General features: G+C 41.6%; 1 protein-coding gene across 1 annotated transcript in view; it reads right to left on the bottom strand.

Moving 5' to 3' along the window:
* The window catches only part of RO60 (Ro60, Y RNA binding protein), a 35393-nt gene that overhangs the window by 6441 nt on the left and 14066 nt on the right, over window positions 1–14886 (bottom strand). The window contains exons 2-6 of the mRNA XM_034778322.1: window positions 8994–9593; window positions 7888–8108; window positions 7424–7570; window positions 2796–2933; window positions 446–562 (exon numbers count right to left, since the gene is read on the bottom strand). Of these exons, the coding sequence (XP_034634213.1) occupies window positions 446–562; window positions 2796–2933; window positions 7424–7570; window positions 7888–8108; window positions 8994–9573 (1203 nt within the window). The 5' untranslated portion in view covers window positions 9574–9593. The remainder of the gene's footprint in view (window positions 1–445; window positions 563–2795; window positions 2934–7423; window positions 7571–7887; window positions 8109–8993; window positions 9594–14886) is intronic.

Genomic DNA, 14886 nt, shown 5'->3' with positions numbered 1-14886 from the left:
GGGACGGGGGCTTGGGGGCCGGGCCGGCGGTGCGGTGCCTGGCCGGGGGCTCCAGCGGGGCCGGGCCGGGGGCTCGGGGGCTCCGGCGGGGCCAGGCCGGGCCGGGGGCTCGGGGGACGGGCCGGCGGCCGGCGGTGCGGTGCCGGGGGACGGGACGGGGACCGGGGCCAGCACCCCAGGGCCGGGGACAGCCTGGGCCGCGCCTCCTCCCCCCACACTCCCCCTTACCTGCTTCAGGCTTCCCGCGACTCAAATGTTCGCGGGAAGCAGGGGAGGGGGCGGAGACTTTGGGGAGGGGGCGGAGTTGGGGCGGGGGCGGGGGCCCGTGAAGTGTCCTCCTTTGGGAGGCACAAAATATGGTAACCCTATACAATACTGACTCACTGTTCTAAATAATCAAGCCTAAAGAATTCTGGATGGCTACAAGAAGAGATCCATTTCTTACCATACACATTGCTGCAGCAACTGTACTAGCATTAAGCACACTGCCCAAAACTCTTTGTGTCATGGAAGCACTGACATCAACTGCAAGCAAGAAACGCTTCCCTGTTGGTTCCACTGTCTAAACAATGACAGAAAAAAACATATATATAAAAATCTCAAAATACTGATTTATTTTCAACTCTCCCCCTCTCTCCCTTTTCTATTCCAGGAGAGTATATTTTAAAGCAGCTAAACAAATCAAGTGAATGCCCCTTCTCTTTTGACACAATATTAAAATTACTAAACCTTTGCTACAAAAATTCAATACTAAAAAGGAGATTAAATAATAACCCTGGCTCTGGTAAAAAATGTCTTGAAATCTTCATTGATGACACGTGGTCAGGACCCCCATTTTTCATTTTATTTGAGAGTGCCCATGGAATCATGCTGGGGTATTGATTCATTACAGAAATTTGTCAGAAAAGTACCTCCCTCTAAATCACCAAATCCACATAATGTTCTCTCAAGAAACAAATGAAACTAACCATACAACCAGCAGCTGAATTCAATTTAGCCAAACAATTATTTAGGTATTGTTTAAATGCAAAAGTACTATGACTTCAAAATATTAGTGACAGAACTTACAACGCAATGTAACCTTTTAAGAATTACACCCAGCTTACTTCAACATTTACCAGCATTTTTTTCCATGAACAGTAGATTAGTAACTAGTGTAATTACAGAACTAATTAACTGGTGCCTAATATCTGAAAGTCAATGGACATAAAAATGTGGCAATAAAATACAGTCTTGACTTCATAATATTCTGTTTCCAGGAAAGGCCCTGACACCCAAGGGAAAAACCAACCAACCAAAACCAAAAACTAACTAGGTAACCGAGTGTTTTGGTTAACTCAAAGTTATCACTTTCTAGCTTAGCTTCATTGTTCATATATTCCTCAACTGAAACTGTTGGTTATCTGAAAACATTATCATATTGTGTTTTACAAAATGGAATGCTATCAGCTGATGAAAGAACTTTTTTACGTAATAATTTGATAACATGATTTAGTAATATATTTTTATTTTGTGCCAATGCTTTTGAACAAAGATGAATAGCTACAAAAGTTAAAAGGACACTATAGTTTAAGGTGCCTAAATAAATGTGTGGAAAATTCAATTATGAGGAGAATACTTCTCCCCTAAACACTTCATATATTAATCATGCTTATCAGAAAGGCACATTTATATCACAGATCATAAAGTTCTTTAAAGCTGACTGCACCTCATGATCAGACATGGCTAACAAAATGACAGCAAAAAATCTGCCCTTCAATTTAAAATAAACAACCTCCCACACAACATTAAGCTATGCTTAAACAAAAAACAAAACCACCACCCATTTTGGGCCATCTAAGTTAAAAAAACCCACTAACAATGTACTGGATAGCTGGAAACAGATCCACTTGCACTATAAGAAAAAGAATTAAGGCAGGAGGCAAAATGTCCTTTAATAATCTTGATGTAATGGGGTCAGCACCCACCTCTCGGAAGTGCCCCTTTCTGGTTGGGGTGTCTGCGTTCCTTCAGTTTTGGTGACCCCTTTCAGGGTTCTTAGGTAGTTTTTCCAGTGACTCAGCCCTCTCACCGAGTCTCACACACTAACTGCACGTGAACCAGAATGAACCCCTTCTGGGGTATACAGTCCGCCAGGGTCTATCTCAATACCCCACTGGTGGTGTTTCTCTAGCCCTCTCTGGGCTCAGTCTTTAAGTAATCCCAGCCCTGATGTGGGATCATATCCCCAGGGCTTCCTCCCTGGATCTTACTACAGCCCTCCCAAGGTTCACTCCCTACTCAGTAGCAGCCCCGGCCCCTGCTAGCAAACTGTCTTTGGCTCAGTCTTAGCAGCCAGCCAGAAGCCTCTCACTCCCCTGGTCCCTGCCAGCAGACTGTCTGTGGTCCTGCTGCTCTTCCCGCCAGGCATGCAGTCCTTTCTTCTCCAGCACCAAGTACCAACTAACTATTGCTTTGTTCTACAGTTCCTTTTTTATGGCCCTTCTGGCTCCTGATTGGCTGTTCCAGCAGCCTCTCTGATTGGCTGTTTCCTCGCAACCACTCTAGACCTCTTGGAGGACCTCTCCACTGCTCCTTTCCAGGAATGGGTATGGCAGAATCCTGAGGCCTCCAGCAGGGGGCCTTTGGGCCTAGTCCACCCCATCATACTTGGGAGAGAATTTTAGGACCAATCTCAATAAGTAAGAATACTTGTGTATCTTATTGCTAACTCTGCTTTAAAACACTCCAGATATTTGCAAAGCCAGGCTTATGACTTCTCTAGCAGTGAATATGATAGTTAAACAGACCATTACCTTGAATGTTTTGTAAAAAGAGACATCAAGAGCTTCTAAAATGTCTTTATCAGGAAGCCACCGAAGTTTTCCCCGGTTTCCATGTCCTGCTTTGTAGGTTTCTAATGCAACCAAAACATGGAATGGATGTATTCGAGCCTATAAACAAAACATGCTTTAAAAATACATTTAAAGTACAAAGTTCAATTATTGCAGAAAATATTAACTACAATTGCATTCTCTCTCTACAGCTGCAATTATCTGCCTTATTTTATTGATTCTTCAAATTTTTAAAATACAATTATAGGAACTCTCTGTGCACTTATTTCGTAAATTAAAAATCACAACAAAATAGAAACAAATGTGGCTATACACAAATATATCCTCTTTAGTCCTCACATCCCTTAAAACAACATACTTAAAGAGAGAAAAAACAGTTATGGGGCTGCTTGGACCTATGTCTCCTTTCTGGTCTCCTCAGCTGTTTGGCCTCATACCTTTACTTAACTCAGAGTGGAACTTTGCAATTCTTTCACTCTTAGACCTGGACACAATTACCCTTCAAAAACCAGTGATATGCAGTGACCAACAACCTCTTAAAAATAAAAGTATTTTTTATTTAGCAGTAGGAACAAAACTTTAGAGAAAAATTATTTTAAAACGAACAGTCTACACGCATGTCTATCTTAACTAAATTCCCACCATTCCACGATGGCGACCTATGTAAGCCTAGCTTCTCCAGACACCCCAGCAGGTTCCTGTGTCTGAGGCTAGTTTAAGTCTGGTTACTTGCTTAGGTCTCCTTTTTAAAACAGTCCTTTTTAAACCTTCTAGAGTTCTTTGTTCTCCTGTGCCTGGGAAGTCTGAGCCATTCCTGTTAAAACCAGTTTCACAGGCTGGCCAGAGACAGAATAATTAAGTCCAATAGTTTTGGCATTGTCCCTTACCAACTCTTAAGTGTTTGCTGATAAATGGCTATATTGAGCGATTCTTCTCCTTCTGATCTATATTGCAGACTACCCAATTGAGTTAAACCAATTTTGTCATACAGCAAACACTATCCCAACAACCAGGCCAATACAGAACGTAACTTATTACAGGGCACCCCCAGAAATTTCACAATGAGCTTTACAGTATGCCCTAAGGTTAACAAGTTTGGGCTCTGGCAAACAAGGGAGGAGGGTGAAGCAACTTAAAAAAAATTAAAATTACCACAGACATTTTTTTCCCCAGTAGCTCTCTCTTATTTATGTTGAGAGAACTCCAGATCCACTGCCTCTGCTAATCTCAACAGTGGCAGTATACCATGGCATGAATCACTCAGCTAATCAGGTACCCATATATTTAAGGCTTTATAGTTATAATCAACTCTTTGAATTCCACCCAGAAGCTTACTGGAATCAGTGCAGATCACACAGCACTGGTCTAAAGTGCTCCCAAAGTGCAACTCCACTTAATAAGCAGACTGCAGCATTCACACTACCTTCAGCTTCCAAACAGTCCTAATGTGTACCCTGTGCACAGTGCATTGCAGCAGTCTAATCTTGAGAGTTAACAAAAGCATGAATAATTGTGTCACCAAGGTCCTCTCTCTCACAAAACATACATAAAATTGCACTCTTAATCAGGCACAGATGGAAAATCTCCACTAAGGGACCTAGGCGCATCCCAGGATCTAACAATACCATCATAGTGTGCACCTGTTTTACAAACTGCAGTGACACTCCCTCTGTGAGGGGCTCGGGTATGAAGGTGCCCACCAACAAACTCAATTTTCTCTGGATTGCTTTGCAGCCACCTAGCTCTCATCCATGCCCTAAATTCATCAAGGCATTAGGCAAGTTGTTCCATTTCTCCAGCTAGGTCAGATGCAATGGAGATGTAGAGCTGTGTGTCATCAACCTACTGACTGAATTTCAGCCTATGTCTCTTCACTAACCCTCCTAGCGATCATATACACTTTAATCAAAGAAGTGACAATATCAAGCCCTGCAGCACCCTACATGAGTGCTTGGGACAGAGCTGAAGCTGCCCATAAACACCTTTTGAATTTGTTTTGAAAGAACAGAATCAAATAGCAGCAGCTCCACCCATCCAAACTTGTTCGCAAACAAGCCAACAAAAATCTCATGGTCAACTGAATGGCAGATCTAAAAAAAAAAAAAAATCAACAGACATACTTTTAGACCAATCTAGTATAAGATGAAAACATCAACAACAATAAAAACAACAACAACAACAACAAAAAACACATGCAGGGCGGCCAGAGCGGCAGAGCAAAATAAAAAACCCATGCAGGGCGGCCAGAGCGCGGGTGCTGGGGGACTCCCGGCGCTGCAGACGTGCCCGGGGCAGCAGGGGGAAGAGGGAGGGAGCGGGGGGAGAGAGAGGCGGGGGGAGAGAGAGAAGGGGGGCGGTCAGGGCTTCCTTCAGCGGGGCGCTCGCCACTCAGCCCCTCCCGCCGCGCCGCCTTCCGGGAGGGCTCCGCGCTGCTCCGATCAGCAGGCAGGGAAGGACGCGGGCTGCCCTGCCGGGCTTGCTACAGACCTGGCACCAGCTGGGGCAGATGGAGCGCACAGCCTGCTCCCAGCAGGGCGCTCCCCTCCTCCACGCCGCCGCCCCCTACAGGGTGGCCAGAGCGGCGAACCAAAAAGAAAAAAGAAAAAAACCTGCTGGGCGGCCGAAGCGGTGAAGCAAAAAATAAATAAATAAAAGGATTTGAGGGAATCTGCCGCCCCAAGCACGAGCTTCCTCGGCTGGTGCCTGGAGCCGGCCCTGCTGGGAATCTTCTAGCTTGGAAGATTTGAGGGACAGAATGCAACCCTGTTAAGCATTCTCCATCTTAATAACTGAAAGACATTTCTTTTAAGTTGATCTACTGTAGCACTTAAATAGGGTTTCATCTCAGAGCCAAATGAAAAAAAGAAATCCTTTTTCAAAATAGAAAAGTTGTCATTTTTATGTATTAAATATGAAGCTACGCTGCCAAATTCAGTTATTTGAAACTGACTTTTTTGGAAAAGTACTATGTTAGCCTATTGGAGTGGTCCCCAAACTTTTCAGGGTCATTCCCCTCCTTGTCCATGTCCATACCCACGCCTCCTGAAGCAACATTCAGGCTATGCGGACAGGGGTAAGGGGGCTGAGGCTGGGACCACAGCTGGGGGTAGGGTTGGGAGCAGAGCTGCGGCTGGGTTGCGGTACAGCCTGGCAGCTGGGTCTGCGGCTGGGTGTGGAGCTGTGGCTGAGGGCCAAGGCTGAGGATGGGAGCAGGGGCCATGGCTGGGGACAGGGACGGAGCAAAGCTGGGGCCAAAGCAGGGCTGGGTGGCGCTCCCTCCCTGTCCCCTGGGGGGGGGGGTGGCCTGGGCCCCGATGTGCCTGCCTGAATGTTCCTCTGTGTCCCCCTAGGGGTTATGCCCCACAGTTTGGGGACCAACCAGTCTATTGTCTCTTACGTATTTTAGCCACTGTCTTTTATTTTGCTTTACTAATTTATTTTTTCCCTCATTTTGTTCTCCTTTAGTGGTGTTTATGTAGCTTGCTTGTGTCAGCAGGAAAATGTGAAGGTCCAACAGATCTAAACATGTACACACCTTCTCCCCTCTTTCGTAATAGCGCCTCCCCTCTTTTGGTCACTCTTTTCCCTGCCAGTTCTGATGCTATAAGCTTTTTGGAGGGATCTAGGAAAGAGGAGACCCTTTCTTCTGACAGGCTTCTGCTCTTCTGTGGGCCTCTTGGAGAGGATCCTGGAAAATGAAGATTCCTTGACTGCAGTCTTCTCTGCATCATCCCCAGTCCATGGAAGGCCCAGGGAAGGAGCCACACCCTGAAGTCCAAGTGTCTCATCCATCACTGTCGCAAGGACCAACCCACTTTCTTCCTTCATTTTCTCAGCAAGTGCCTCAAAAGGCTCAGAGTGGGGTGGGGGGGAAGGGAAGAAGAGTGTCTCTCCCCCACTTATCATGCTTTGTCTTCCTGTCTTGGCTCTATGCACTTCTCCTCCACTTGCTTTCCTAGTTTCCTCAGGGATCCTTAGGAGTGAGGAGATAACCTCACTTCTGCTCCTTCTCCTTGTGCAGGGGCCTGAAAATGGAACGCATACCAGGCTGCTCTTCCACTCCATTCCCAGGCTTTTGCTAGACTTTTCCATTAACAATATTAAAATTTCAGAAATTCATAAATTTAAAGTATTTCTAATTATATATTTCAAACTCTGAAATAGCAACTGCTGCACTTTTACCCCACTATTGGAGTAGCTTCAGAAGACCACGTACAATTGATTACTAAAGCAGTACATAAGAATGCTTAAGTTACATTAATGCATGAGACCAGCAAATGAAATTCTCCATGGCTCCAACTCAGGAAAACACTTAAGCATGTACTTAACTTTAAGTATTTGACCAAGTGCTTTCCTGAATCCAGGTTCATAAGCAAAATGAAGTCAACTGCAGAATAGTAAAAAAAATAACAACTTTCACATAAAAAGGTTATCTTTGATTAGCAATTATTATATGTAATTGGATCTATGTCAAAACATACCTAAACATTTCCCATCAATACATACACTTCTGAAGTTTTTAAGAAATGCAATTTAGGAAGACAATCATACCAGAAGTAAAAGCACTGAGTAGTGAAAACAGTTCTTACCTTTTTTAACAGTTTCTCATTTCTCAGTCTTTCACACACTATTGCTACTTCTGGGCTTGCTGGTTCAAGTACTGAATTTGCAGTCATCTTTCCTAGATTCCTCAACATTGCTGTAATGGGCATCTCCTGCAACAATGCCTTCCACACCTGTTACAGTAGTATACGGAAGAGGGGTGGAGGAAGGGAGACAACATTTTAATTTGATGAGAGGCTCTGTCTGGTGTATACACAAAACATCAAGCAAAATATGCAAACAATGTATTTTAAAATGTCAGAATTATACAGAGAGCTTCATCATGTTAAATTAACTACTTATTAATTTATTTTAAAAAGCTTTAAGAGTTCCATTTGGATAAAAATATATTTTCAGCAATCCAAAATTGTCAAGATAAACAAGACAACAAATTTTAAAAGGGCACTAGTTATTTGATGCAAGATGTTAATATTTACATACACATACCCACCTCTTTAGATTTCAAATGGTTTGTCTGGAGATGCTCCCTAACTAACCTATACTCTTCTATCAAATGAATAACTTCCAATTCATCTTTCGTACGTTTCACTTTCTCCACAGCCTCCAGATATTTTAACAATTTTTCAGTCTCAGAAGAAAATTCCTTGTCTTTATATGCCTCTTGGACTTCCTTCCACCCCTTGGTGATATACTTAGTAACTACAGCGAGTCCTATTGAAAGACAAAAATATTTTCCATTCAGGATTATGACCCAGATATCAGAGAGTTTAGTAAGTCTGTTAGGAGTGTTGGTTAGAAGGATGCTTTTAACTATGGTTTCATTCCCAGAACTGCTAGCCAGCTATCAATAGAGTGGGTCTAAGTTAGAACACTATAGTCAAATACATTAGGATGCACAATTCAGAATACTTTCCAAGATTTATTTTATTTACTGTATCATCTCCCTTTGGCAGGATGAAACTTAATACAAGTCGTCTTCTTTACAATGTTTTGTCCCCTACTTTACACCACAGCAAGCACAGTGTTGTGAAAAATAAGGGGATAAAACTAGTGAGAACATACAATGAAAAGATGACTGTCAATCTACTATGTATAAATATTTCAGTTACCCCAACACGCTACAAAGCATTAAAGCATTTTGACGTAATCTGCATTTTTTAATATATAAAAATAAATTATATTTGAGGAGAAACATAAAACCGTGACCAAAGGTCAAAAATAATGAGGAAACAACAGATCTGGTTGAATAATGAAAAAATAAATGTATTTGCCACTGATGGGGAAAAAAAAAAATCAACTAAATGATTTGTAAGAATTATTCAGCCATCTCTTGACAGGAGTCACAAAAAATAATGAAAGACCACATTTATTCTTAAAGAGTCAAGATAAACAGACCATATTTTCTAGCTATCAGCTTCTGTATTATTTCTAAAGTTTAACCTGAAGGATACATGGATGCTGAGAGACCACTATTCCATCAAGACCTTTAGACTTCCAGGACAGACATAGGCTAGAAATGATAGGCTTAATGTAGTATTGATATAGCATATTTTCTTAACTAATCCAGTCTCAAGGTCAATTAAACATTACTGTTACCTTCACTGGCAGGTTTTAGGTGGGACAACCTCAGTAGATCTTTATGAGACCAACCATTTCTTTGTTTATATTTTGTAACTGCTAAAGCAACCGCCAGGCCATTCTTTCCATTGTACCAGTCTGCAACAGCTTTTCTCAAGGCACGGCCCCACATGCCACACTTCATGCCCTCCTTCAGATCCTTTTTAAACTGGATGAAAGTAAACAGATGAGTTGGTATGCGGCAGACTTCAGAAACAGCCTTAAATGCTGCTTGTTTTGTTTTTGCATCAGAGCACTGTGAACAAATTGCAAGAGCAAAAAGCATGGGCTCCTGTTTTGCTGCCCTGCCTTCCTGGCTGAATGTCTTTATTTCCTGTACCACATCACAACCTTTACCATCTTCAATCAGTCTTATTAAAACTTCAGCATTTTCAAAGCCCAGTTTCTGCTCCTTGATGTAGTATGTACCACCTTCTGAACCAAAACATAAGAAACGGTGGAGTCGATTTATATCGGTGACCTGCCATACATATCCACCTTCAGAGTTCGGCACCTGCTTGTCATTCAAGGGCTGCATTTGATGTGCGTCTTCATCCATTGCTTAGAGTTTCAGGAAGCCTGTTAAAAAAGAGAGCACAACTTTATTACAAATAAATGTTGAACTATGTTGGATTTTTTGGCTCGGAACATTTCCTCCTTTTACATCTGTAGCCAAATGAGTACATCTTATCTGTAATGCCTGCTCCCCTTGCCTCTTCTAGATTTATATTAAACATACTCCAGAACAGCAACAACATAGTCCAGTAAATGCTTAAGTTACTAAAGAGCATCTTCAAAGAATATATTTAAAAATTGGGTTTATGCCCTTTTTGGCTTTGTTATAACATATAAATGAATTGTGAAAAGGGTTTGCTTTAAGCAGGGATATCAAGTTTGGTTTTAATTTTCCCTGAATTTTCTGGTGGTCTCAAAGCATTTTTATTGTTAGCTCTAACAGCTTAATTGAAGGGGTAGAGGTACTCAATATTTAAATACATCCTTTATCCAAAATGTTAGTCACTGAAGTTAAGCAAGTGTTGATTAATAAAAAAAAGAAGTCATAAGCAGTCGAACTAAAAATCTTTTTCTGAGTGATATGTAGTTCTCCAGGCAGGTAAGTCTTCCAGGGCAGTTAGGTCCTGAATTTCTGTGGGACAGATTGTACCCAAGACTAGCAAAATGATACTAAACTTTATGAAGGGGAATTTTTTAAATTCAAGCTAATTAATTAGGAAGAGCCTTAATCCCAAAGTTGAAAACGTAAATTCCTTAGAACCAGCATACAGGCTAGTTAAAGGTGACCTGCCAAGGGAAGGATGGTGTTTGTGCTCCGTCTAATGTTATAAAAATTATAAAGATTTTTTTTTTAATTAAAATTTATCAGATCTTGTCCCTCCCATTTTTTGCTGGAGGACTGGATGACAACACTGCATTCGATAAAGGTAAAAAACCTGAGCAACTCAGAATGCAAGAGAGTCCTAGACTTAAAAACAAAAACAAAAAAAAACTTTGTATTTTGTTTGTTTTGGTTATCATCTATTTAAATGAAACACCTGACAAATAACAAAGAAAAATGCCATCGTTAATAAAGATTCAAACACACTTATCCTTTCAAATGAGAACTGAGAAAGCTCACAAGCAAAGAGAGAAAGAGAAACAAAATACATCCCAAACCTTTCAGGTCTTGTTTACACACTGCTAGACAGAGAACTAACATAATATCATCTGTAGGCATACCATATTTTATTCCTATCCAAAATAAGACACAAGGCCACAAAATTTATATGGTTAAAAGGTAAAAAAGTTATTTTTTGAGAAGTAAAAATCCAGTTGTAGTGTAACCAAAAGAAAGAATCATACATCATAACAAATGAAACATAAACTGGAAATTAGAAGGCCTAAGAGGAAATTTGAAGACATAGACCTTGCATGTTTTTATGTCTTGGGCTACTAAGTATCAGAAAGAACAATCCTTTGCGTGTCAGATGATCTTCTAGATTACTAGGGATTAAAAGGAGCAACAGAAAAGAATAAGTACATTAGCTTCTTTGCAAAGTACTTTGCTGCATCAATTTTAAGTACAGAAGATCACAGACCTATTCTTTTAGGAGTAAAAAAGATGAGGCACTGTCACATCCTGATCATGACTAACTCACACATTTTTACAGGTGTTAAACTGTATTACTGTTTAAAAGCATTTTAATTAAAAACATAATCAACATTTTTATTTATTAATTCTATTCCTACTTTGGATACAGACATCTCACAGATTGAAGCGAGTCAGTATTCTACCCCCTACATGTGATGAGATATACACACCCTATCCAAGAATTACAAGGGAAAGAATTAAACATTAGTTGTCTCATTGTATCCCTACTCGGCTAGATTTTTTTTTTTTTTTTTTTTTTAAGCAGTGAGGTGCCAGCAACTGGATTCGGAATGCTAATTTTATTCATCTTATATTTTCAAATAAAATTTCCAAGTATTTCTCACTGTGAGTTTTCAAAGCAAATATGTGCAACTTTCTTTTAAAGGTTTCAAAGGCTCTCCGTTCAAAAACTGCTTGCAGCCAAACTCTTAATTTTAAAACACACACTGATTCTGAGACATGCCAGATACCCTGAAAATAACAAGTGTTAGCTAAAAGGGGTGCATTTAAGGTATATATGCAACAAAAAGTATTTTGATATCTGAAACACGATATTCCAACATATATGAAGTCAAAAAGAAGAACAGGAGTACTTGTGGCACCTTAAAGACTAACAAATTTATTAGAGCATAAGCTTTCGTGGACTACAGAAGTGGGCTACGAAAGCTTATGCTCTAATAAATTTGTTAGTCTCTAAGGTGCCACAAGTACTCCTGTTCTTCTTTTTGCGGATACAGACTAACACGGCTGCTACTCTGAAACCTGTCACGTATGAAGTCGTATGCTTTGCCAAATTGCAGCTATAGTTACATCATACTTTCAAAATTAATCTTTAAAGTCAAGTGTTACACAAGAGATTAATTTAGTCAATTAACTAAATACAAAGATTTTCTTCCATATGTAGAAAAATGTTGGTATAGAACACTAACCTGAACATCTCAGTAATAATACAAGTGGGATGTGTAATACAAGTGTGATTGTGACTCTCAGGAATCAGAATCCTGTGTGTGAAATCTATGGAGTGATTTTACCCTTTAAGTACCTGCACTTCTGTAATTCTGTACAGTGACAGGTTGGACCCCTTGGGAAGCCACCTTATGTGCTGAGATACCACTGAGTCTACCTGTTCTGCAGCATAGGCCCCCTTGAACTTGTCTTGCTGAGCCAGGCTATTAAAGCCTTCTCTAACACACACAAAGACAGGGCCACACCCAGCTGCACATCAGCTCTGGGAAGACTCGGTTTAAGGGACTTGCTCCAGCACTCAGATGTCCACCTCCTTTGGAGTGCAGACCTATAGCTATATTATGAAATTCGCCCCGCCCCTCAATGTGGAGAGAGGTGTGCACGCTTCTTGCCCCACCCAGTTAGAAATTACAGAAACTGGGTTTAATAATAAACAAAACTATAAAAAGCAGATTTTAAGTGGTAACAGGGGTAACCAACACAACAAAGCAGATTACTAAGCAAATGAAATCAAACACATAAACTAAGCTAGTTTCACCAAATAAATTGGTTATAAATAGTATTTTTCACCCTAGATATTGTTGCAGGCAGGTTGTAAAGTTTCTGTGGTTCAGAGTTCCAGTTATATTCCTTTTCAGACTGGACCCCCGTGTCAGTCAGGACTCCACACTCCACCTTCCCTTCAGGTGGCCTTTGCAGATTTTCTTCTTGGGCAGGTTTCAGAGGGATAGCCATGTTAGTCTGTATCAGCAAAGACAACGAGGAGTCCTTGTGGCACCTTGGAGACTAATTTATTTAGGCATAAGCTTTTGTGGGCTAAAACCCACTTCATTTTTCACTCCATGCATCTGATGAATTGGGTTTTAGCCCACGAAAGCTTATGCCCAAATAAATTTGTTAGTCTCTAAGGTGCCACAAGGACTCCTCGTTTCTTCTTGAGCAGACAGCCATGGAGAGGAGGATTCCTGTTTGCCTTCTTCCTCACGCTTAAACAGGATTTACATAAGGCAGGCATGCTTTGTTTCCCAACTTTGAACCCCCTTCCCTTCAGTGGAACGTTACAAGACACCCCAGGTAATGTTTTAGTATCAGGTGACAAGACCACCTGACCCTGTAATATCACAGCATCCATGAGTCAGTGGCAGTATGGAGTGTCCACAGGAAGGCCAAGCTTTTCACAGTCCATTGTCCTCGCTGATGGGCCATCCGCTCTGTCTGGCTTTTCCATTGTTGTACCTGAAGTGTTAGCAGTGGGCATCACCCAGAGTAGCATAGTTGAAATACAGATAAATAGTCAATATTTCTTACTTCAGATACAGAAATGATACAGGTATACAAATTGGATAATCGCATTCAGTAAATCATAACCTTTCCAATGATATCTCACAAGGCCCATCTTGCATAAAGTATACCTCAGTTATGTCATATTCATAGCATAAGCATATTTTCATAAGGAATACGGATATATGTGGCCCTCCCAGTGTGTGTGTGTGTGTGTGTGTGTATTAGAGGAAGCTTTAATAGCCTGACTCAGCAAGACAGGTTTGTGACGGGTTGGATCACAGAAACCCCTTTGGGACTGCCACCTGATATGCTGAGACTACCTCTGAGCCCATTTTCCCTGGCAGCTTGGGACCCTGCCTGGTTGTGCTAGACACACTAGCCTGCTACAAACACAGACCAGGGTCTGAACCACATCCCCCCCAAGCTGCAGGCTTAACTGAAAACAGCTTAAGAAGTGTTCCTGTCTCCAGCACTCAGCTCCCAATGGGATCCAAATAAATCCATTTTACCCTGTATAAAGCTTACACAGGGTAAACTCAAACTGTTCGCCCTCTATAATACTGATAGAGAGGTATGCACAGCTGTCCTCCCCCTCCTCCCCAGGTATTAATGCATACTCTGGGTTAATTAATAAGTAAAAAGTGATTTTATTAAATACAAAAAGTAGGATTTAAGTGGTTCCAAGTAATAACAGACAGAACAAAGTGAAGTATCAGGGGGTAGCCGTGTTAGTCTGTATCTACAAAAACAACAAAGAGTCTGGTGGCACCTTAAAGACTAACAGATTTATTTGGGCATAAGCTTTCGTGAGTAAAAACCTCACTTCTTCGGATGCATAGAGTGAAAGCTACAGATGCAGGCATTATATACTGACATATGGAGAGCAGGGAGTTAAAGTGAATTACTGAGCAAAATAAAATAAAATATGCAACTCTAAGCCTAATACAGTAAGAAAGCTGAAATACAGATAAAATCTCACACTCAGAAATGTTTCAATACGCTTCTTTTACAGACTGGACACCTTCCTAGTCTGGGCCCAATCCTTTCCCCTGGTACAGTCCTTGTTCCAGCTCAGGTGATAGCTAGGGGATTTCTCATGACTGCAGCCCCCTTAGTTCTGTTCCACCCCCTTATATATCTTTTGCACAAGGCGGGAATCCTTTGTCCCTCTCTGGGTTCCCACCCCTCCTTCTAAATGGAAAAGTAGGGGGAGGGATGTTTGAGCATCGGCCTGCTAAACCCAGGGTTGTGAGTTCAATCCTTGAGGGGGCCACTTAGGGATCTGGGGCAAAATCAGTACTTGGTCCTGCTCAGGGCCGGCTCTAGGATTTTTGCCGTCCAAAGCAAAAACAATTTTGGCCGCCCCCCTCCCTTATTTAATTACCCCACCCCCGGCCCCGCCTCAACTCCGCCTCTTCCCCAAATCCCCAGCCCTGCCTCCTCCCCTCCTAGGCTTGAGAGCCTGGGGGGAGG

This window comes from Trachemys scripta, chromosome 8 (genome assembly GCF_013100865.1).
Source record: "Trachemys scripta elegans isolate TJP31775 chromosome 8, CAS_Tse_1.0, whole genome shotgun sequence".
NCBI lineage: Eukaryota > Metazoa > Chordata > Testudines > Emydidae > Trachemys > Trachemys scripta.
This window is presented reverse-complemented; position numbering and strand designations above follow the sequence as displayed.